Source organism: Silurus meridionalis, chromosome 13 (genome assembly GCF_014805685.1).
Source record: "Silurus meridionalis isolate SWU-2019-XX chromosome 13, ASM1480568v1, whole genome shotgun sequence".
NCBI lineage: Eukaryota > Metazoa > Chordata > Actinopteri > Siluriformes > Siluridae > Silurus > Silurus meridionalis.
This window is the reverse complement of record NC_060896.1, coordinates 3,310,717-3,335,137: the sequence shown is the minus strand read 5'-3', so window position 1 is coordinate 3,335,137 and position 24,421 is coordinate 3,310,717. Positions and strand designations below refer to the sequence as shown.

Sequence of the window (24,421 nt, the reverse complement as noted above, 5' to 3'; positions counted from 1 at the left end):
AATGGATTTTTTTATATATGCAAAGTAAACAGTTAGAATGTATAACATGGGTTTAGTGGGAAGGAGTATTTAAATGTATTAGTTCACTAAGATTTGCCAATTAGTGTAGATTTCTTATGCATTAGCGAGTGTTTTTTTTGGAAACGATGACACTTTGCAACACATGGTAAGTCTGGGCTTTGCTATCTCGTTGCTGTTGTTTTTTTGCAAGTTTACTAATAAATTGTGAAAATATGTATTTAAAAAAAAAATTTGTATATGTTTTATGATCATTTGGGAAAATTATCATAAATTGGGAAAAATTCAAGGAAGAAATAAATATTGAAAAAACATAAGTACTGTTATTACTACCATTACACAAATATTTTACTACTCAAAGTTAAATTACATTACTGTATGTAAAAAATGTTCTAGAACAACAGAAGATAAACTACAGTACGTAAGAGAATCAACGTGGTACTTGTAAAAAAAAAAAATATTCAAATATCTGCAAATAAATGCCAAAATCACTTCTTAAAAATGACAAAAATTACCAAGGGCAATCCATGTTGGATAAACATTCATGCAGTATTGGTATCTAGATATATTAAGAAAACTAAATACCCAAACTATAACAGTCAATCATTATATTAAATACAGTAAAAAAATACTGTATGATGTCATTATTTTCCACAGAGGCCCATGTGACCTCACAAGCTATATAATACTCGACCACACATTAACCACCAGGAGAGAAACCAAAAGCAGAGATGGAGAAGCCTAGAGAGAGAATGTGGCCTGTTTCATTTTTGTATCTGTGTATTACTTGGAGAACATTATTTGGTCTCTTCTTCTACACATCTTCAGCCATTGGCGTGGATCTTGACTCGGGAACCTGTCAGCTCCGAGGCCACTTCAATTCACTAAATGGGATGCACCAGAATGGGGACCTTGTCCTGGGAGGCCTTTTTGAGGTCCATTTTCTTACCGTGTTTCCAGAGTTGAGCTTCACCAGTGAGCCGAAACAGCCTTACTGTGAACAGTGAGTGGGTTTAGAAGAGGATAATACAGAGAGAAATTGCAAATAAGAAACTCATTTAGTGAATTCATTAAATGAGATGGTTAAAATTACTGATCTGCTGCCAGCTTAGATGAACTTGCACAAACTTGCTGTGCACTTGCAAAAACTTAATGTGTATATTTGTAAAAATGTATATTTTGTACATCAAAAAAGCAAATCACAGCAGAATTACACAATTGACTCAAAACATCCTTTTTACTCATATGAAATATCTTTGTTTCTTATATTGTGACAGGTTCGACATGGCAAGCTTCCAGCAGGCAATGACAATGGTTTTTGCTATAGAAGAGATTAATAGAAATCCCAACCTGCTTCCTAACGTCACACTGGGCTACTATCTGTATGATAACTGTGTGAAGCTTGCTGTAGCCTTCCGGGCAGCCACAGCCCTGATCAGTGGGACTGATGAACTTGCCTCCAGCTTGAACTGCACCAGTCCTCCTCCGGTGATTGGGATAGTGGGGGACCCGGGTTCCACTCATTCTATTGCTATCTCTAGTGTGCTGGGGTTGTTTCGAGTGCCCATGGTACAGATGCAGGGAAAGTTCAGTATGCTACTGAAAATTAAGGGAAAAGAAGATTAAGGTTATGTCTGTAAATCTGTTGTTAGTATTTTTCTACTAATTATGTGACAGAAGTTTAATTCTAAGCATTAGGAAATTCATTTTCTGAATGCAATATGTGTTTTATGGCTGCTTTTTCTTTTGCTCTTACTCTCTCATCTTTTTTGTCTAACTTTTTATCAGGTGAGCTACTTTGCCACTTGCTCCTGTCTCACTGATCGGCATCAGTTCCCCTCGTTTTTCAGGACAATCCCTAGTGATGCCTTCCAGGTTCGTGCTATCGTCCAAATCCTGAAGCGCTTTAGTTGGACCTGGGTGGGCCTGGTGTACAGCAACGATGACTATGGGATCTATGCTGCCTACTCCTTCCACCAGGATGTTCAGGAACAGCTTGGTGGCTGTGTGGCTTATTCTGAGATGCTGCCCAGGGACAACAACCGCAGAGATGTGGAGCGTATTGTCAAAGTGATTAAAACCTCCACAGCTAGGGTGGTGGTGGTGATCTCTACTGAGGCATACTTGTTACCACTGATGGATGAAGTGTCTCTCAGAAATGTCACTGGAAAACAGTGGATTGCTAGTGAGGCCTGGGCTACTTCACCCATCTTCCTTACCCCACGCCTGCTACCGTTCCTTGGAGGAACTCTAGGCATTGCTATCCGGCGTGGAGAGATTGCAGGCCTTCGGGATTTCCTGCTACAACTGCGCCCTGACACGAAGCCAGCAAACAATATGGTCCGGATCTTTTGGGAGGAAATGTTCGGATGCAGGTTTGATTCAGAAAACATGCAGACTGCCATGAAAGATGAAAGAATGTTGTGCACAGGGAATGAAGATCTGAGCAGCACAAAAACAGCATACAGTGATATGTCTGAATTAAGAGCATCCTATAATGTATATAAAGCAGTTTATGCACTTGCTCATGCCCTGCATGACCTGACACAGTGTCAGGATGGCAAAGGGCCTTTTAATGGTCACAGCTGTGCTAAAATAGTCACCTTACAGCCCTGGCAGGTGAAACTGATAAATATACACATGGTTATTATTTAAAAAACTGTGCAACACAAACTGCAGTGAGAACAATTGTATGTGTATATAGATTTAGATGTATGGTTTTAAAGCTCACAATTAAGAATATCGTATCATTATTTCATTATTAAACCAATTACTATTGCAAAACAGTAAAAAGTTGCCTTATGTTTTTGCTTTATGTGATTCCATCAGATCTGAGTGTGAAGCATTGTCCTAAAATAAAATTCTCAAAGGTTCAAAATTCTCATCAAAGACATGTCTAACACGTATTCTCTCCACTTGTCGCTTTGATTGCTAATACAGGTTGTCCATTACCTACAGAGAGTGAATTTCACCACTGGATTTGGGGACCATGTATCCTTTGACAAGAATGGCGATCCCTTGGCTATCTATGATGTCATGAACTGGCAGCCAAGCCAGGATGGGTCGATCAGGGTGCACACGGTCGGTGTGGTGGATGAAGCTGCGCAGACAGACCATGTCCTTACATTGAATGAGGATGCTCTGTACTGGAACTTTGATACTAAGAAAGTAAATCACTTACACATAATGCACAGAAAGGTTACACTATACAATATTTTAAAACATTTAATCTTTGTGTTGCATATAAAAATCGTTATCACATTGGTCAAGGGCCAGTTAAAATACAGTTGAAGTAACTTATAAGTGATGAGTAACTTTTAAGAAGTAAATATGGACACTCTCGATTCTTTAGCCACCCAGGTCTGTGTGCAGTGAAAGCTGCCCCATGGGCACCAGGAGAGCCAGAAAGAAAGGCATGCCCATCTGCTGCTTTGACTGTCTCCCCTGTGCTGATGGAGAGATCAGCAACACAACAGGTGAGAATTTTATAAATGTTAGAGCATAACATTAAAATGTGTTTTTCATCTTTGTTAATCTTTCCTGCGCCATCTTCTTTGTCCTATCTCTTCCTTTCTCCATATCACTTTTTTCACACAGATTCTTTAGAATGCACTGCATGCCCTGATGAGTTCTGGTCCAGCCCAGAGAAGGACCATTGTGTCCCAAAGGAGGTGGAGTTCCTGTCCTATGAAGAGCCACTGGGCATCTCCTTAACAACAGCTTCCCTTTTTGGCACTTGTTTCTGCACTGGGGTTCTGGGTGTGTTTGTGCATCATCGCCACACCCCTGTGGTCCGGGCCAACAACTCTGAGCTCAGTTTCCTGCTGCTCCTGTCACTCAAACTGTGCTTCCTATGTGTGTTGCTGTTCATTGGCCAGCCTCAACTGTGGACATGCCAGCTAAGGCATGTGGTATTTGGTATAAGTTTTGTATTGAGCGTCTCCAGCATCCTGGTCAAAACCATGGTGGTTGTAGCAGTGTTTAAGTCTTCTCGGCCCGAAAGCCAAAATTCCATGAAGTGGTTTGGAGTGGCCCAACAGCGAGGTACAGTGTTAGTCCTTACAGCCCTCCAGGTGGTCATATGCACAGTCTGGCTAACTACAGCATCTCCCACCCCTCACAAAAACACTCGCTACATCAGTTCAAAAATAGTGTTTGAATGTGCTTTAGGCTCTGTGATGGGGTTTGCAGCTCTATTAGGTTACATTGGCCTGCTGGCTGCTGTCAGCTTTCTTCTGGCCTTCTTAGCAAGGAACCTGCCAGATAATTTTAACGAGGCCAAGTTCATCACATTTAGCATGCTAATATTCTGTGCCGTTTGGATCACTTTTGTGCCTGCATACGTCAGCTCTCCAGGGAAGTACTCTGTGGCTGTAGAGGTCTTTGCTATCTTAGCATCTAGTTTTGGCCTGCTGGTAGCCATATTTGCTCCAAAGTGCTACATTATACTCTTACATCCTGAACGGAACACCAAAAAGGCCATCATGAGTCGAGCAACACAAAAGCAATAGTTACAAAATGTTTTTTTCTTTAATAATTGTATATTATTTAATTGTCTGCATAATGGGAATATGTCTTAAGAATCATGAAAGACGATGTGCTTGATAATGTTTATAATATATTTATTAAAATATGCAATTTTACGTCCATCTTCCTAACCGTCTTTTGGAGGTCCAAAGGAAAAAATGAATGCACACCTAAATGCAAAAATAATATATATTTGTATTATTATTTTATTTGATAGGCACAACACAGTCACCCAAAATACCCAAAGCATAAGAAATTTCTCAATACAACCAAAGCTGCTGATCTATTCGACTGAGAAGCTATAGGGTCAAGGGCCATGCTTTAGGGCCAAGAAGTGGCAGTTTGGTGTGCAATGCCTTAACCACTTATCTATCACCTCCCCAAAATCTAAATATGAATTTAAGAATCGGGACCAGACAAGGAATAATTATGCAGAAAATACATTTTTTAAATACTTTCTAATTGTTTTGGTAACGAAACACAGAAAATGACTGTTATATACACAAATACACTGACAAAAGTTTAATTGTGTGGATGTGAATGTTACATAAATAAATCTGTGATATGAACAATAAAATTGTTGTTTGTATTTTTACATGACTATATTTAGTTTTTAATCAATCTGCATTTGTTCATTTGTTCTGCCTCGTTCAATTTACTCAATAATTACTTTTCATCATGTTTTGTGGGTCTGGAAACCCCGTGACTTAATGACAAGCAAAAACATGGACAGGCATAATAAAACTATGATGACTAGACAACTGATTTATCTCCAAAAATGTCAGGTCTCAAGGGACGTTCCCAATATGCAGTGCTTACATTTAAAAGTGGTCCACTAGAGGTGAACACGGTAAACACATTTACATTTACATTTGCAGAATTTAGCAGACGCCCTTATCCACGACGTACAAAAGTGCTTTGAGTCTATAGCAATGAATAAATCTACACTGGTACACCAGATTACAAACTTTATATAAATATAACTCTTGAATTCTACAAAGCAAACTTGGAAAGTGCTAATTTAAGTGTTTCAGGAAGAGGTAGGTTTTCAGTCATGGGGTGGGAGAACTTGGGCAGATTGAACACAAGCCATGCAGCTGCATTTTGGATCATTTGCAGTGGACGAATAGCGTTCAGGGGAAGACCTGCCAGCAGAGAGTTGGAGTAGTTGAGTCTTGAAATGACAATAGACTGAACAAGCACCTGGGCAGCCTGTGTGGACAGAAATGGTTGAATCCTTTGGATGTTGTAGAGAAGAAATCGACAGGACTGAGCCACATTAGCGACTTGTGGGAGGAAGGACAGTTCATTGTCCATAGTTACCCCAAGGTTACGAGCAGTGGCTGAAGGGGAGAGCAGAGAGTCATGAAGTGTTATTTGGAGATCTTGAACTGGAGGTGAATCAACTGGGATGACCAGCAGTTCTGTTTTGCTGGGTTTAAGTTGGTAAGCAACTCATCCACGAAGATATGTCTGTTAAGCATGCCAAGATCCCAGCGGAAGCTGTGGTATCTGATGGAGGGAAAGAAAAGATTAGTTGAGTGTCATCTGCATAGCAGTGGTAAGAAAACCCATGTGAGGATATGACTTCAACAATGGAATGGGTATAGAGGGAGAAAAGGAGGGGACCAAATACCGAGCCTTGTGGGACACCAGTGGTGAGTCTGCACAGGGCAGATGTGGATCCCCTCCATGTTACCTGTCGCTCATACCAGAACAAGGACAAGTTAATAGGTGCACAAGGCTTTCTGATGCATGGGTGAAGACTAGGTGAAGACTACTCAATCTGTTCCAATGCCATAGAACAGCTACTCTGGCATAAAGTGCTGAATTTGCGAATGCTGTCTATGACAGAAAGGTGTCAGAACATAAAGCACATTGCAGCCTACTGCGTATGGATCTGTGCAGCTGCAGCTACACTTTACCAACAAAAACTCTAATCCCATTCACACTAAGCTGCCACTCCTATGCCCCTGTGAAATGGTCTTGAATCAGTTGTATAAATGAGATGAATGTAGGTCACTTTGGCTAAGGACATATTCCAAATGCCAGAAATGTAAATGCAAAAAAAATGCAATTGAGATTTGTTCATGTAGGAGGTGGTAGCTTAGTGGTTAAGGCATTGATCAAGGACCTTAACTCTCAAATGCTCAGTTGTAAGTTAGTGGTTTAAGGTGTTGGCATCTGGATCAGAAGGTCACAAGTTTAAATCCCAGCAAGCTGTCAATGCTGGGCCCTTAATGAAAAATTGCTAATATTTTGGCCTACATAGCAACAGTATTGCTTATTGGCAGTGGTATTATGCAAGTGGGGCCTACACAAGTGGTTTTGATGTTATGGCTGATTGGTGTGTATTCATTTCCTGGCATACCAACTTCAAAGATTATACTAAAAACCTTCTGCAAATTGAAATAGTCTTATCTAGGTCTTGCAGCACTGTTTTAGGATTTCTGTTCTGAATATTACCCAACACTGTGGCTTGCTCTCTCTATCAACTACACAAAAAAGGAACTTGAAACTAATGCCCTTCCCACGCCGGCCCCAAAAACATACACATAAGCAAACTTCTTTCAGATTGAAGCTGCTCAGGTTTAAAAGTCACACCTCCTTTTTTGAGCATGTGTAATTTTACCGTAGAGAATTTTCATTATAGCTGTATAAATACCAGGAATCTTTTCTGATCAACCAGACAAAACATCACAGCATACTTTCACCTAAACATTCTTAATATTTTACATCTGAAGAGGTTGATGGAGCCTGTCTTTACACTCTTGCATATAGTATTGGCAATTATAAGTGTTTCCAGAGCAAATGGGACCACATGTATCCAACAAGGAGAGCCTGCATACCCACAGATCTGGAAGGATGGTGATATCATTATTGGAGGGGCTTTTCCCTTCCATACAAGCTGGGAGGCCATTGACTTATCCTATATGGTCATGCCACCACCAGTAAAGTGCATAAGGTAAGCAGCATAGGAAAGAGAAACAATTAGCACACATTTAGAATCATACTGAAAAGTAATATGATTTAGATTTAGTATGTTTGAAGTTTGCTTCTTTTACTTTCCTGCTCAGCCTTGATTTGAGAGGACTGCAGTTTTCCCAGACACTGATCTTTGCAGTAGAGGAGATAAACAACAGTTCTTCATTACTGCCAGATGTTTCTCTCGGATACAGGATCTATGATACCTGTAGTTTTGCAGCACAAGGAATTAGAATGGCCATGGCACTTGTTAACGGCAATGAAAACAATGAAAACAATGTTTCAAATGATCGTTGTACAAAACCAGCCCAGGTCCAAGCCATAATAGGTGAAACATACTCATCAGTGTCTATGGCAATTGCAAACAGTATTGGGCCTTTCAGTGTTCCTATAGTAAGTATTTGTTTAAGTGGTTATTGATGCAAAATAATATGCACCCACTATTTTGACAAATTGTATGTCATAATTAATAATAGAGTGGTCCTTTTTTTTCAGATCAGTCACTATGCCACCTGTGAATGTCTCAGTGACAAGAAGAAATATCCCTCATTTCTGCGCACTATCCCCAGTGATTATTACCAGAGCAGAGCTCTTGCAGAGATGGTTAAACACTTTGGCTGGACCTGGGTGGGAGCAATACGAAGAGATGATGATTATGGGAACAGTGGAATGGCTGCATTTACTGAAATTGCAGTACAGTTGGGAATCTGCTTAGAATATTCCCTTCCATATTTTCGAACATACTCAAAAGACAGAGTGTTGAGAATCATTGAACAGATCAAAATCTCCACTTCTCGTGTAATAGTCGGATTTCTCGACACCTGGGATTTAGAGAGTCTGCTGCATATATTTTTTGAGCATAACATAACTGGATATCAGTGGGTTGGCACAGAGGCTTGGATCTTTGACCCAGTGCTTGCTAATTTGGACAAGTACAATATACTGCAAGGAGCTATAGGACTCGCAATCCCTAAAGCAAAGGTGACGGGTCTGCAAGATTTCATTCTAGATATAAAACCATTAAAATCTGTAGGCAGTGCCATTTTTCCTGAAATCTGGAGGGCTTTGTTTGACTGTGAATATACAATGCAGAACAATTCAAAAGCTTTGCCAGTGTGCACAGGAGAAGAGCAGCTGTCTGAAGTGGAAAACACTTTCACTGACATGTCCCTAATGCCCATTTTTGTTAACGTGTATAAGGGAGTTTATGCCATTGCTCATACACTTCACAGCCTTCTTGGGTGCAAAAAAACATGTAATACAAAACAACAGCCCGATCCTCTCACAGTAAGTAAATATATATATATATATATATATATATATATATATATATATATATATATATATATATATATATATATATATATATATATATATATATATATATATATATATATATATATATATATTAGTTCGTTTGTTCAGGGTAAATGTGTAAATTACACATTTATGCGTAATGTGTACATTTCTTCAGTTTCTAGAACACCTCAAAAAAGTATATTTCAAAACCAAAGAAGGGGAAGAAGTTTATTTTGATAAAAATGGTGACCCTCCTGCTAGATATGAGATAATAAACTGGCAAAGAAATAAACATGATCAACATGAATTTATTACTGTTGGACTTTATGACTCCAGTTTACCTAATGATCAATTAGCAATAAATATGGCCTCTATAGTGTGGGCACAAAATACCAATCAGGTAAGTAAAGGAAGAATTATTATTATTATTATTATTATTTTGTATTAAATTGAAATTTCCAAAACTTTTTTTTTTTTTTCTGTTGTCTATACCTTTTAGGCAAATTAATATTTTTCTAAATCATAGGTACCTATATCTATATGCAGTGAGAACTGCCCTCCGGGTACGAGGAAGGCTGTACAGAAAGGAAAGCCTATCTGTTGCTTTGACTGCATACCATGTGCCGAAGGAGAGATCAGCAATATGACAGGTACAAAAATATAGAAAAATGAAATAACTGCAAAATATATTGGAATTACTTTTGTCAGTAGAGATTCTTCAAATGGTGTCTAGAAAGGTTTAGTGTACTTTGTTACTAATATTTTCCTTGTCTATCTAATGTGTTTGGTATGGTTTATTTCCCTTCAATGTATCGGACAGATTCCATTGAATGTGAGCAATGCTCCCAAGATTACTGGTCAAATTCACAAAGAGTTGAATGTGTAAAGAAGGAAATTGAATATTTTTCCTATGAAGAAACTATGGGAATTTTGCTAACAGCTGTTTCTATTATTGGTGCATTTCTAACAATGGTAATATCAGTAATATTCTTTAGACATAAAAATACCCCAATAGTCAAAGCAAACAACTCTGAACTGAGCTTCCTGCTGCTCTTCTCACTGACTTTGTGTTTCCTTTGTTCACTTACTTTTATCGGTCAGCCCTCTGAGTGGTCCTGTATGCTGCGGCACACAGCGTTTGGGATCACCTTCGTCCTCTGCATCTCCTGTGTTCTGGGGAAAACCATAGTTGTGTTAATGGCCTTTAGGGCTACACTTCCAGGAAGTAATATCATGAAATGGTTTGGTCCTTTACAACAGAGACTCAGTGTAGTTGTATTCACTTTAATACAGGTTCTTATTTGTATGCTTTGGTTAACAATATCCCCTCCTTTCCCTTTCAAAAATCTAATCAGCTACAAAGAAAAAATTATTCTAGAATGTAATTTGGGTTCACCTATAGGTTTTTGGGCCGTGCTGGGTTATATAGGATTTTTGGCTCTTTTATGTTTTATTTTGGCTTTTCTGGCACGAAACCTGCCTGATAACTTTAATGAAGCCAAATTCATCACATTCAGTATGCTAATATTCTGTGCAGTATGGCTCACTTTTATTCCGGCTTATGTCAGCTCTCCTGGAAAGTTTACTGTTGCTGTAGAGATCTTTGCCATTTTGGCCTCAAGCTTTGGGTTATTGTTTTGCATATTTCTTCCAAAGTGTTATATAATTATACTTAAACCAGAAAAAAACACTAAAAAGCAAGTGATGGGTAAAGCACAAGTAAAGTGAGCTTATGTTTAACTTATTTAATGGATTTAATGGTAATCTTACACCATATGGCCTGTGAAATAATTTATCCTGCAGGTTTGCAGATCGGGCAACAATATCAGATACTCATTCCATTGCTATTGGTAATAATTTTTAAACAAACACTAAAGTTCTGTTGGAATGACAGGAACACAACTAATGCAAAGAATCCAATGTAATGTAATGCGATATAAAATGCCAATGATGACAATAAGCAAAATGTCAGGCTTTGTATAAGAGTATGGAAAAGCATTAACAATGTTAAAGCACACCACTCTTTCAAAATATGTATTTAATGTGCAATTAGCCCTAAGTGTAACCAGAAATTATGATTTTTACAATAAATTAATTTTTATTTAATAAACTAATGTTATTAAAATAAAGCTAAAATGATGGTTTGTGTGAACTTTCTTGTAACTGTAGTTAGTGCTAAACAGATCTTTATATTGTGGCTGTTCGATGTCATAAACATGATTAGAAACAAATAAAATGTTTACTGCTTTTGTATATATTTATTTCAAACATGAATTTGATAGAACTTAATCAGTTAACTGAATTACTTTTCATCATGTTTTGTGGGTCTGGAAACCCCATGACTTAACGAATAGCAAAAACATGGATAGGCATAAAAAAATTATGATGGCTAGACAATGTCTCTAGGTTACAAATATAACCCTAGTTCCCTGAGGGACGTCATTGGCGGGCGATGTCGCGTAAACCAGGAAGCTACAAAATGGCTTCTGCACAGAGAGAAGATAAGCGCCGCAGGGATGCAGGGAGTCTGGCATGGAGACGCAGCGTCTCGTTCCTTTGTGGAACCAGTGTTAAATTCGTAACCTGGAGACGTTCCCCATTCTAGAACTTCGAGTTGCGTCGTAAACGCTTTGGGAACAAATGTCCAATCACGCCACACTAACCAGACCCTGCCTAATGTGTGAGGGCCTCGGCATGTGCACGTAGGACAGAGGAGCCCAGAGTGGCTCTAAGGTCAAGGCCATAAAACCTGATGATGTTTAGCGGGGTGGACCAACCCGCAGTGTCACAAATGTCCTGGAGTGGACCTGCTCCACTACCTGGCTCGAAGGGTACGCCGCAAGACCTTGATGGTATGATAAGGATTCATCTGAGCAGGGAGAACCCTCTGCCCTGGAGCCACCACTGGAGGGGCCTCATGTGGAGGAGGCACAGTGGGATTACACTGGATGCTGCCGCCATGAGACCCAGCAGCCTCTGGAACTGCTTTACAATAAGTGGCTGGCCTTCTGTTACCCTCCTCACTGCAGTAAGGATGACTTCAATTCTTGCGGGAGACAACCGTGCCCACAACCTGGCCAAGTCCCACACCACGCCCAGAAAAGTGGTTCTCTATAATGGAGAAAATACACTCTTCCCGGTGTTCAGTTTGAACCCCAGTTCCTTCATGCAGGCGAGAACGACATCTCTATGCCGAACTGCCTGGTGCTCTGAATGAGCCAATATCAACCAATCATCGATATAATTCAAAATACTGATGCCCTGGAGCATTTCGTGGCGGTACTAGGCCAAGGAGCGTGCTAGGCCAAACGGGAGGACCTGATATTGCTAAGCTTCGTCCCCGAAAGCAAACCTCAGGAACCTCTTATGTGCGATAAGGATGGCAATGTGGAAATATGCGTCCTTTAGATCTATCATGACAAACCAGTCCTTGGACCTGACCTGAGTCACGACCTCTTCGAGAGTAAGCATCCTGAACCTGAGCCTCAAAAGTGAGCGGTTCAAGGAGCGAAGATCCAGAATGGGACGCAACCCACCATCTTTCTTCGGAACAACAAAGTACGGGCTGTAGTAGCCTGACTCTTGAACCGAGGGGGAACCACCTCGATGGCCCATTTCCCCAGGAGAGTGTGCACCTCCTGTTCCAGGACCAGAGCCTGCTTGGGTCCCACCAGGGTGGGACACAACCCGTTGAACCAGGAAGGGGAAGACGGAAACTGAATCACGTAGCCCTTCTCTACAGTATGCAGAACCCACTGGGAGACCTCTGGCAGCCCCTCTCAAGCTGTCAGAAAGTTCCTCAGAGAAACCAACCCCTTGGCTGGCCCCTGACCCACTCAGAGTGGCTGGGGCGGTGCCCCGCAGCAGCCGATGACACCTCGCAAGAGGTGGCGGATCTCCCCCATCCTCAACAATCTTTCGGGTGGAAAGATGGGGAGGCTGTGCCCTGAAACTCAGCTCATGGCAGGGCTAACAGACCGGTCTCCTGGACCCAAACAGCCGGAGCAGCATACTGCGGCCGTTGACGCCTCCTGAGAGGTGGCGGGTCTCCCCCATCCATACCGAGACTTTGGGCGGAAGTGGAGGGAGACGTCTGCTGGAGGGGGGCCATGCTCTGAAGCACATCTTGTGGCAGAGTCAACAGCCTGGCCTCCTGGTGGTGCGGAGTAGGGACGGGCACTGTAGCATGAGGTGTACACCGTCCCCCCAACCGTAGGCTGTCAGGACCTACGCACCACAGCCCGTTTGTTGGAGGCGAGGGTGACTCTCAGGTCAGCCTGCTCCATCTGACTTTGCTTCCTTCTATGATGAGAAGATTAAGAAAATCTGCCAGACCTTCAATTCCTCCCCAACAATGACTACACAACACAGCCAACAATCCACTACGTCTCTTTCAAGCTTCTCAACCTTAAGAGAAGATGAGATACTGCAAGTCATCCAAACTTCCAATCCCACCACCTGTCCTCTGGATCCAATCCCCTTCAACTATGCTTCAGACCATCACACTAAATCTCCTGCCCTTCATCTTCACAATCATCAATGGGTCATTAACATCTGGCTATGTACCAACTACCTTTAAGCAAGCAAGGGTCATTCCCATCTTGAAGAAACCTGCTCTGGATCCATCAGACATCAACAACTACAGACCGGTATCACTTCTCTCGTTTCTTTCTAAATCTCTGCAACGCACTGTTTTTAACCAACTGTCTGTCTATCTCTCACAGAACAACCTCCATGATCCTAACCAGTCTGGATTCAAACCGGCACATTTCACAGAGACGGCCCTTTTGGCTGTTTCTGGGAAACTGCATGCTGCTCGGTCAGCCAAGCTGTTATCTGTTCTTATCTTCCTGGACCTTTCAGCAGCATTTGACACAGTCAACCACAAGACACTTTTGTCAACCCTCATGAGCCTCATTATCTGCGGAACAGCATGGGAATGGTTTGCTTCCTACCTGGAAGGTCGCTTAAACCAGGTAACATGGAGGGGATCCACATCTGCTCCATGTAGACTCACCACTGGTGTCCCACAAGGCTCGGTACTTGGTCCCCTCCTTTTCTCCCTCTATACCCACTCCATTGGTAAAGTCATATCCTCACATGGGTTTTCTTATCACTGCTATGCAGATGACACTCAACTAATCTTTTCTTTCCCTCCATCAGATACCACAGCTTCCACTCAGATCTCAGCATGCTTGACAGACATATCTTCATGGATGAGCGCTCACCAACTAAAACTTAACCCCAGCTAAACAGAACTGCTGGTCATCCCAGGTGATTCATCTCCAGGTCAAGATCTCCAAATAACACTTCATGACTCTCTGCTCTCCCCTTAAGCCACTGCTCGTAACCTTGGGGTAACTATGGACAATGAACTGTCCTTCCTCCCACAAGTTGCTAATGTGGCTCGCTCCTGTCGATTTCTTCTCTACAACATCTGAAGGATTCAACCATTTCTGTCCACACAGGCTGCCCAGGTGCTTGTTCAGTCTATTGTCATTTTAAGACTCAACTACTGCAACTCTCTGCTGGCAGGTCTTCCCCTGAACACTATTCGTCCACTGCAAATGATCCAAAATGCAGCTGCACGAATTGTGTTCAATCTGCCCAAATTCTTCTACACCACCCCACTGCTGCGCTCCCTTCACTGGCTTCCAGTAGCTGCACATATCAGATTCAAAACACTGATGCTTGCCTACAAGGACAAAAATGGACCAGCACCATCTTACCTCAGTGACCTCTTCACATCTCGCACTGCACCACGCTGTCTGAGATCCTCCAGCACTGCTCGACTGGTACCACCTTCTCTCAGAAGCTCTGTTTCTGGGCCTCGCAGTGCCCAGAAGGCCCGTACTGGGGCTGCCGCCAAACAGCCCCATGAGATTGGCGAATTTCAGGTACTGCTGAAATGCAGCCGACTGCTATTAAGACTCCTGGAACCTTTTCACGACTGCCGTTACAGTGTCGCCAAACAGGCCAGGAGCAGTCATCGGTGCATTCAACAGCACAGCTCTATCCTTATCTGAGAGATCAGATACCAGGGCTACGGCGTGTGCTTGGTGGCCCGAAGGGTTAGGGCTGCAGCGCGACGCAACTGCTTAATATTGTTGGCCCTGGAGCTAAGTCCCTCATCCAAATCTAGTAGCAGGTCAGCCTGGTATGCCTGCAACACACCCATGGTGTGGAGGCAACCCGCAGCCTGGCCTGCTGCCGCGTAAGCCTTCCCCACTAAGGCTGATGTTGCATGCAACGGCTTAGTAGGGAATACCGAGGCCTTTAGCGATGATGTTACGCTAGGGGAGAGATAGCTGGCTAGTGTCTATTTCACACACGGCATCGTCCCGTAGCCACATCCCTTAGCCACAACTACGTTTGAGGCAAGAGAAGTGTTGAGAAAAGGTGCGAGCAGCATACGGGGTCTCCTAGGACCTGGACACCTCAGTGTGCAGGTCGGGAAAGAAAGGAAGGCCGAGGCAGTGACAGGGGGCGCAGGAAGCCCTCATCCAGCTTACTGGGTGCGCACTGCTTCTCAACCGGCCAAGCTAGATCCAGCTTGGATACCGCCCATGCCATGACCTCGAGGAACTCCTCATACAGCACACCGGCTCGCTAGCATCCATCATCTCATCCTCCTCGGAGGGAGAGACATGTAACACCACCCTGCTCGTGCCAAGAAAAGAAGCAGCCATCGGGCCTGCTTCCCCGAGAGAGCAGGTGCTCGATACAGCAGGGGAGGCTGGAGAGGACTCATCCGACTCCAAACCTGCTGCTTAATTGGCCTGCAAGCCCTACGAGCACTGGCGCCGCTTAGCCTCGGCAAGAGCGGGACCAGAGTCGCAAGAGAGAGCGCTCTTTTCCGGGAGCAAAGCGTGAACATAGCCATGTGGCTACAATGCGAGCAATCGTCTTCCTCGAAAGCCGATTGAGCATGCTCCACTTCCAAGCAAACAATGCACTGATCGTGCGTATCCTTCCCCGTAATGAACACGGACAAACACACTTCTGATATTTTTGTTTGCTAGCCATCACTCAGTCAGAAACACAGCTAAACAGCGCTTACCTGAACGAGCAGCCATTTTGTAGCTTCCTGGTTTACGCGACGTTGCCCGCCAATGACGTCACGACTAGCCTATTGATCAGATTTCACATGTAGGGAGTTATATCATTTTCAAAAATGTCCGGTCTCAAGGGTTACATTTAAAACTGGTCCACTAGAGGTGATCACAGTAAACACGGACAGGTCAATAGGTGCACAAGGCTTTCTGATGCATGGGTGAAGACTAGGTGAAGACTACTCAATCTGTTCCAATGCCAAAGAACAGCTACTCTGGCATAAAGTGCTGAATTTGCAAATGCTGTCTATGACGGAAAGGTGTCAGAACACAAGGCACATTGCAGCCTACTGTGTATGGATCTGTGCAGCTGCAGCTATACTTGTCTTCCAACGAAAACTCTAATTCTATTCACACTAACTGCCACTCCTGGACCCCTGTGAAATTGTCTTGAATCAGTTGTATAAATGAGATGAATGTAGGTCACTTTGGATAAGGACATATTCCAAATGCCAAAAATGTAAATGCAAAAAAAAAATTAAATTAAGATTTGTTCATGTAGGAGGTGGTAGCTTAGTGATCAAGGCATTGATCAAGGACCTTAACTCTCAAATGCTCAGTTGTAAGTTAGTGCTTTTAAGGTTTTGGCATCTGGATTAGAAGGTCACAAGATTAAATCCCAGCACCAGCAAGCTGTCAATGCTGGGTCCTAAATGTAAAATTGCTGTTAAATAGCCTACATAGCAACAGTATTGCTTATTGGCAGTGGTATTATGCAAGTGGGGCCTACACAAGTGGTTTTGATGTTATGGCTGTTTGGTGTGTATTAATTTTCTGAGCCAATTTCCTGGCACACCAACTTCAAAGATTATACTAAAAACCTTCTGCAAATTGAAATCGTCTGATCCAGGTCTTGCAGCACTGTTATAGGATTTATGTTCTGAATATTACCCAGCACTAAGGCTTGCCCTCTCTATCAAATACACAAAAAAGAAACTTGAAACTAATGCCCTTCCCCCTACCACCCCCAAAAACATACACAGAAGCAAACTTCTTTCAGATTGAAGCTGCTCAGGTTTAAAAGTCACACCTCCTTTTTTGAGCATGTGTAATTTTACCGTAGAGAATTTTCATTATAGCTGTATAAATACCAGGAATCTTTTCTGATCAACCAGACAAAACATCACAGCATACTTTCACCTAAACATTCTTAATATTTTACATCTGAAGAGGTTGATGGAGCCTGTCTTTACACTCTTGCATGTAGTATTGGCAATTATTAGTTTTTCCAGAGCAAATGGGACCACGTGTAGCCTACAAGGAGAGCCTGCATACCCACAGATCTGGAAGGATGGTGATATTATTATTGGAGGGGCTTTTCCCTTCCATAGTATTTGGGAGGCCATTGACTTATCCTATGTGGTCATGCCACCACCAGTAAAGTGCATAAGGTAAGCAGCAATGAAAAGAGAAACAATTAGCACACATTTAGAATCATATTGAAAAGTAATATTTAGTATGTTTGAAGTTTGCTTCTCTTACTTTCCTGCTCAGCCTTGATTTGAGAGGACTGCAGTTTTCCCAGACACTGGGAAACTGCAGTTTTCCCACACATTTAGAACCATACTGAAAAGTAATATGATTTAGATTTAGTATGTTTGAAGTTTGCTTCTTTTACTTTCCTGCTCAGCCTTGATTTGAGAGGACTGCAGTTTTCCCAGACACTGATCTTTGCAGTAGAGGAGATAAACAACAGTTCTTCATTACTGCCAGATGTTTCTCTCGGATACAGGATCTATGATACTTGTGGTTTTGCGGCACAAGGAATTAGAATGGCCATGGCACTTGTTAACGGCAATGAGAACAATGAAAACAATGTTTCAAATAATCAATGTACAAAACCAGCCCAGGTCCAAGCCATAATAGGTGAAACATACTCATCAGTGTCTATGGCAATTGCAAACAGTATTGGGCCTTTCAGTGTTCCTATAGTAAGTATTTGTTTAAGTGGTTATTGATGCAAAATAATATGCACCCATCACTTTGACAAATTTTATTTTATAATCAATAATAAAGCAATGTGGTCCTTTTTATTTTCAGATCAGTCACTATGCCACCTGTGAATGTCTCAGTGACAAGAAGAAATATCCCTCGTTTCTGCGCACTATCCCCAGTGATTATTACCAGAGCAGAGCTCTTGCAGAGATGGTTAAACACTTTGGCTGGACCTGGGTGGGAGCAATACGAAAAGATGACGACTATGGGAACAGTGGAATGGCTGCATTTACTGAAATTGCAGTACAGTTGGGAATCTGCTTAGAATATTCCCTTCCATATTCCCGAACATACTCAAAAGACAGAGTGTTGAGAATCATCGAACAGATCAAAATCTCCACTTCTCGTGTGATAGTCGGATTTCTCGACACCTGGGATTTAGAGAGTCTGCTGCATATATTTTTTGAGCATAACATAACTGGAAATCAGTGGGTTGGCACAGAGGCCTGGATCTTTGACCGAGAGCTTGCTAATTTGGACAAGTACAATATACTGCAAGGAGCTATAGGACTCGCAATCCCTAAAGCAAAGGTGACGGGTCTGCAGGATTTCATTCTAGATGTAAAACCGTTGAAATCTGTAGGCAGTGCCATTTTTCCTGAATTCTGGAGGGCTTTGTTTGACTGTGAATATACAATGCAGAACAATTCGAAAGCTTTGCCAGTGTGCACAGGAGAAGAGCAGCTGTCTGAAGTGGAAAACACTTTCACTGACATGTCCCTAATGCCCATTTTTAGTAACGTGTATAAGGGAGTTTATGCCATTGCTCATACACTTCACAGCCTTCTTGGGTGCAAAAAAACATGTAATACAAAACAACAGCCTGATCCTCTCACAGTAAGTAAATATATATATATATATATATATATATATATATATATATATATATATATATATATATATATATATATATATATAGTTAGTTAGTTAGTTAGTTAGTTCAGGGTAAATGTGTAAATTACGTATTTCTTCAGTTTCTAGAACACCTCAAAAAAGTATATTTCAAAACCAAAGAAGGAGAAGAAGTTTATTTTGATAAAAATGGTGACCCTCCTGCTAAATATGAGATAATAAACTGGCAAAGAAATAAACATGATCAACATGAATTTATTACTGTTGGACTTTATGACTCCAGTTTACATAATGATCAATTAGCAATAAATATGGCCTCTATAGTGTGGGCACAAAATACCAATCAGGTAAGTAAAGGAAGAATTAGTTTATTTTTTTTTGTATTAAATTGAAATTTCCAATGCTTCTTTTTTTATTTCTGTTGTCTATAACTTTTAGGCAAATTAATATTTTTCTAAATCATAGGTACCTATATCTATATGCAGTGAGAACTGCCCTCCAGGTACGAGGAAGGCTGTACAGAAAGGAAAGCCTATCTGTTGCTTTGACTGCATACCATGTGCCGAAGGAGAGATCAGCAATATGACAGGTACAAAAATAAAGAAAAAGGAAATAACTGCAAAATATATTGGAATTACTTTTGTCAGTAGAGATTCTTCAAATGGTGTCTAGAAAGGTTAAGTATACTTTTCTGCTGATATTTTCCTTGTCTATCTAATGTGTTTTTTATGGTTTATTTCCCTTCAATGTATCGGACAGATTCCCTTGAATGTGAGCAATGCTCCCAAGATTACTGGTCAAATTCACAAAGAGTTGAATGTGTAAAGAAGGAAATTGAATATTTTTCCTATGAAGAAACTATGGGAATTTTGCTAACAGCTGTTTCTATTATCGGTGCATTTCTAACAATGGTAATATCAGTAATATTCTTTAGACATAAAAATACCCCAATAGTCAAAGCAAACAACTCTGAACTGAGCTTCCTGCTGCTCTTCTCACTGACTTTGTGTTTCCTCTGTTCACTTACCTTTATTGGTCAGCCCTCTGAGTGGTCCTGTATGCTGCGGCACACAGCGTTTGGGATCACCTTCGTCCTCTGCATCTCCTGTGTTCTGGGGAAAACCATAGTTGTGTTAATGGCCTTCAGGGCTACACTTCCAGGAAGTAATATCATGAAATGGTTTGGTCCTTTACAACAGAGACTCAGTGTAGTTGTATTCACTTTAATACAGGTTCTTATTTGTATGCTTTGGTTAACAATATCCCCTCCTTTCCCTTTCAAAAATCTAATCAGCTACAAAGAAAAAATTATTCTAGAATGTAATTTGGGTTCACCTATAGGTTTTTGGGCCGTGCTGGGTTATATAGGATTTTTGGCTCTTTTATGTTTTATTTTGGCTTTTCTGGCACGAAAGCTGCCTGATAACTTTAATGAAGCCAAATTCATCACATTCAGTATGCTTATATTCTGTGCCGTATGGCTCACTTTTATTCCGGCTTATGTCAGCTCTCCTGGAAAGTTTACTGTTGCTGTAGAGATCTTTGCCATTTTGGCCTCAAGCTTTGGGTTATTGTTTTGCATATTTCTTCCAAAGTGTTATATCATTATACTTAAGCCAGAAAAAAACACTAAAAAGCAAGTGATGGGTAAAGCACAAGTAAAGTGAGCTTATGTTTAACTTATTTAACTGATTTAATGGTAATCTTACACCATATGGCCTGTGAAATAATCTATCCTGCAGGTTTTCAGATCGGGCAACAATATCCGATACTCATTCCATTGCTATTGGTAATAATTTTCAAACAAAAAAAACAATTCTGTTGGAATGACAGGAACACAACTAATGCAAAGAATGCAATGTAATGTAATGCAATATAGAATGCCAATGATGACAAAATGCAAAATGTCAGGCTTTGTATAAGAGTATGGGAAAGCATTAACAATGTTAAAGCACACCACTCTTTCAAAATATGTATTTAATGTGCAATTAGCCCTAAGTGTAATCAGTAATTATGCTTATTACAATTAATTTACTTATTTAATAAACCAATGTTATTAAAATAAAGCTAAAATTATGGTTTGTGTGAACTTTCTTGTTACTGTAGTTAGTGCTAAACAGATCTTTATATTGTTGCTATAAATGTGAATTTGATAGAACTTAATCAGTTAACTATATAAATTTAAGTAACATAAAGTGAATATAAAGTGCTATACCAGGATTTCATTTAGGACAGTACTAATTTCTCTATGAAGGTAATGTGCCTAAACGTTTTTTATTTTATTTGATAGGCACAACACAGTCACTCAAAATGCCAAAAGCATAAGACATTTATTAATACCACTAAAGCTGTTCAGATGCCCTCATCCAGAGTTACATTTATCTATTCGACTGAGGAGCTATAGGGTTAAGGGCCATGCTCTAGGGCCAAAAAGTGGCAGTTTGGTGTGCAATGCCTTAACCACTTATCTATAACCCCTCCCAAAATATAAATATGAATTTAGGAATCGGGACCAGATGAGGAATAATTATGCTGAAAATAAATTTTTTAAATACTTTCTAATTGTTTTGGTGACGAAAAACAGGAAATAATTGTTATCTACACAGATACACTTACAAAAGTTCAATTGCGTGGTTGTAAATGTTAAATAAATAAAACTGTGATATGAACAATAAAATTTTGTTTGTATTTTTACATGACTATATTTAGTTTTTGATCAATCTGCATTTGTTCATTTGTTCTGCCTCGTTTAATTTACTCGATGATTACTTTCCATCATGTTTTGTGGGTCTGGAAACTCTGTGAATTTACGAAGAGCAAAAACATGGACAGTTCCCCATCAGGAACTCGAGCTGCGTCACAAAGCTTTTGGAACGAGTCTCCAGTCACGCCAGACAGACCAGTCCCTGCCCAGTGTGTGTCTGTCACTACAGCTAGAGAAGGACTGAGGGGCCAGGAGTGGCACTGCGGTCTAGGTTATAGAACCGCACAAAGGTCAGCGGGGTGGACCAACCCGCAGCGTTACAAATGTCTTGGAGGGCACTCGAGAGGACCAAGATTTTGAGCCAGCCACACTCCGGGCAAAGTGTGCTCTGAGCCCGAATGGGGCGGGGAGACCAGAGGACTCATAAGACAATTTGATAGCATCAACATTCCACCTGCTCAGAGTCTGCTTATTAGCAGGGAGGCCTCACTTGGGAGGGACGTAGCAGACAAGCAGCTGATCGGTCCTTCTCCAAGGACCTGTCCTGTGGACTTAGGTGAACAATGCGTGCACCGGACAGAGCTGGTTAAGTTACTCCTGGTCTGGGGCCTGGAATGGAGGAGGATAAAATTCCTGTAATCTTGTTGTGTCTGGGTTGTGGGATGACCTAGGGCACCTTGGGCATGTAACGCGTATGGGTGTACAGAAAGGCACTGGCCATACCCAGGGTAAGCTCCAAGAAGGCGGGTGCCACGGAAAGGGCCTGCAGGTCCCCTACCCTCCTGATAGATCAGATGGCCAACAAGAACACGGTCTTGTTTTTAAGGTGCCTCCAGGATGCCTCAAAAAGAGGCTCAAAACGACAGTCAGGTCCCACCCAGGCACTCTGGGTCGTACCAGGGGCCTCAGCTCCTGGGTGCCGCGGAGAAAACGCGTTACCATCTGGCATGATAAGCCAAAGTGGCAGACGTGTAGACTTAGGTTGGACGGAGCCAACCCCTTGGTTACCTGTCCAAGAAGGAATCCAGCACTTAACCAACCGGAGCCATGCCCCCTTAGGGGCCAAGAGCCACAGCCTCCACAGCTCTGGGTTGGGGTGAATTATGGCACCCCTAGCTGGGAAAGGAGATCCATCCTTAAAGGAATCTCCCACGGAGGGTGTTTGAGGAGAGCTACCAGGTCCACGAACCATGGTTTGCGCGTCCACCTTGGAGCTATCAGGAGGAGACTGACTTTGTCCTGGCAAACCCTTTCCAGAACTCCTGGAAGCAGCGCAACGGGGGAAAAACGTACAGATGCAGCCTTGGTCACGCCTGAGACATGGCGTCCAGCCCCAGCGGAGGAGTAAGGGAGAACCAGAGGGGACAGTCCGACGTCTCTTGAGATCCAAACAGATCCACCTGGGCTCTTCCAAATTTCTCAAAAACCTGCTCCACCACATCGGGGTGGAGCCGCCATTCCCCGGTTCTCAACCCCTGCCTCAACCGGGTGTCAACTGGCCTTGGGATGTAAACCGCCCTCAATGAGAGGAGTTTCCCCTGGGCCCAAAGGAGGACCTGGTGCGCCAGCCTGCACAGGGGGTGCGAATGCAGACCTCCTTGATGGTTGATGTAGGAGACCACCACAGTATTGTCCATACGGACCAACACGTGGTGACCTCTGAGGTCCGAGAGGAAATGCTTCAGTGCTAGAAGCACGGCCAGCATCTCTAGGCAATTGATGTGCCAGCATAGATGGGGCCCCTCCCACAGACCTCGGCGGAGCGACTACTCTTGACTGCTTCCTACAATGTGAGGGACGCATCCGTCGTTAGCATTAAGCAATGACCAGGGACTTCCAGCACAGGGCCTAGAGATAAGAACCGGGGATCTCTCAAAACATCTAAGGCGCGTAGGCATCGCCGCATGACCTTGATGGTGCGGAGGGGGTTGCCCCTCCGTGAGAACCCACAGGTCCTGAGCCACCACTGAAGGGGGCTCATGTACAGCAGGCCAAGTGGAATCACATTGGACGCAGCTGCCATAAGCCCTAACAGTTTCTGGAACTGCTTGACAGTGAGAGGCTGCCCTTCTCTGACCTTCCTGACGGCCGTAAGGATGGCCACAATGCGGGCAGGGAAAAGCTGCGCACGCAAAGTAGTTAAATCCCATATGACACCGAGATAGGTGGTTCTCTGTAACGGAGAAAGCACACTCTTCTCAGCGTTTAGCCGAAACCCCAACGCTTTCATGTGGGCAAGACTGACATCTCGATGCCGGACTGCCAACTGCTCTGATTGAGCTAGGATCAACCAATCGTCGATGTATTTGAGAATGCGAATGCCTTGAAACCTCAGGGGAACCAGAGCTGCATCCACCCATTTTGTGAAGGTACGAGGTGAAAGGGCAAAGCCAAATGGAAGAACCCAGTATTGGTAAGATTCGACCTCGTAGATCTAAGATAGGACGCAACCCTCCGTCCTTTTTGGAAACTATGAAGTACCGGCTGTATAACCCGGACTCCGGTTCTGATGGAAGGACCACCTCTATGGCATCCTTCCTCAGGAGAGTGTTTACTTCTGTTCCATGACCAGAGCCTGCTGGCCTCCCACCAGGGTGGGAAGAACTTCATGAAATCGGGGCGGAGGAGACCCGAACTGAATCCGGGTCTCCTCCGAACAGGACCCACTAAAACATCTGGAAAAGCTTTTCAGCCTGCCAGAAAGTGCCCTAGGGGTATCAGTCTTTCAAGCCTGACCTCTGGTGTGCCAAGAGCTGGGGCAGTGCCTTGAGACAGCTCTAAGGGTGGCAAGATCTCCTGGACCACAACGATGCCGGGTGGAGACCAAGGAGAGAGCTCGCTGGAGCTGGCCGTGCCGTGAAGCACCAAGGGTGGCGGGGTTAACGTACCAGGTTCCTGAGTGGGCCAGGAAAGGGCAGGAACTGGATAG

At 42.6% G+C, this 24,421-nt stretch overlaps 3 protein-coding genes across 3 annotated transcripts; all 3 read left to right on the top strand.

Moving 5' to 3' along the window:
• The first annotated feature begins 896 nt into the window (after positions 1-896).
• Positions 897-4,529, top strand: LOC124395332 (extracellular calcium-sensing receptor-like). The gene is made up of 6 exons (XM_046863752.1): positions 897-1,021; positions 1,296-1,587; positions 1,807-2,637; positions 2,959-3,186; positions 3,371-3,494; positions 3,616-4,529. Exons 1-6 carry the CDS (start codon positions 912-914, stop codon positions 4,527-4,529), a joined length of 2,499 nt encoding a protein of 832 aa, XP_046719708.1. The 5' UTR covers positions 897-911.
• A 2,766-nt stretch (positions 4,530-7,295) lies between these two features.
• LOC124395903 (extracellular calcium-sensing receptor-like) lies at positions 7,296-10,557 on the top strand. Its single transcript, XM_046864789.1, has 6 exons — positions 7,296-7,510; positions 7,623-7,923; positions 8,026-8,817; positions 9,005-9,229; positions 9,356-9,479; positions 9,650-10,557. The coding sequence occupies exons 1-6, from the start codon at positions 7,296-7,298 to the stop codon at positions 10,555-10,557; spliced, it is 2,565 nt and encodes an 854-aa protein (XP_046720745.1).
• A 6,560-nt stretch (positions 10,558-17,117) lies between these two features.
• Positions 17,118-20,455, top strand: LOC124395902 (extracellular calcium-sensing receptor-like). Its single transcript, XM_046864788.1, has 6 exons — positions 17,118-17,332; positions 17,572-17,872; positions 17,982-18,773; positions 18,911-19,135; positions 19,254-19,377; positions 19,548-20,455. The coding sequence occupies exons 1-6, from the start codon at positions 17,118-17,120 to the stop codon at positions 20,453-20,455; spliced, it is 2,565 nt and encodes an 854-aa protein (XP_046720744.1).
• Positions 20,456-24,421: the final 3,966 nt, after the last annotated feature.

Coding starts and splice junctions, on each gene's coding strand:
- LOC124395332 (XM_046863752.1), top strand. CDS start 912: ATGCACCAGAATGGGGACCTTGTCCTGGGAGGCCTTTTTGAGGTCCAT. Junction 1,588..1,806: donor GGTTGTTTCGAGTGCCCATG/GTACAGATGCAG, acceptor ACTTTTTATCAG/GTGAGCTACTTTGCCACTTG. Junction 3,495..3,615: donor AGAGATCAGCAACACAACAG/GTGAGAATTTTA, acceptor TTTTTCACACAG/ATTCTTTAGAATGCACTGCA.
- LOC124395903 (XM_046864789.1), top strand. CDS start 7,296: ATGGAGCCTGTCTTTACACTCTTGCATATAGTATTGGCAATTATAAGT. Junction 7,511..7,622: donor CCACCAGTAAAGTGCATAAG/GTAAGCAGCATA, acceptor TTTCCTGCTCAG/CCTTGATTTGAGAGGACTGC. Junction 8,818..9,004: donor AACAGCCCGATCCTCTCACA/GTAAGTAAATAT, acceptor ACATTTCTTCAG/TTTCTAGAACACCTCAAAAA.
- LOC124395902 (XM_046864788.1), top strand. CDS start 17,118: ATGGAGCCTGTCTTTACACTCTTGCATGTAGTATTGGCAATTATTAGT. Junction 19,136..19,253: donor GGGCACAAAATACCAATCAG/GTAAGTAAAGGA, acceptor TCTAAATCATAG/GTACCTATATCTATATGCAG. Junction 19,378..19,547: donor AGAGATCAGCAATATGACAG/GTACAAAAATAA, acceptor TGTATCGGACAG/ATTCCCTTGAATGTGAGCAA.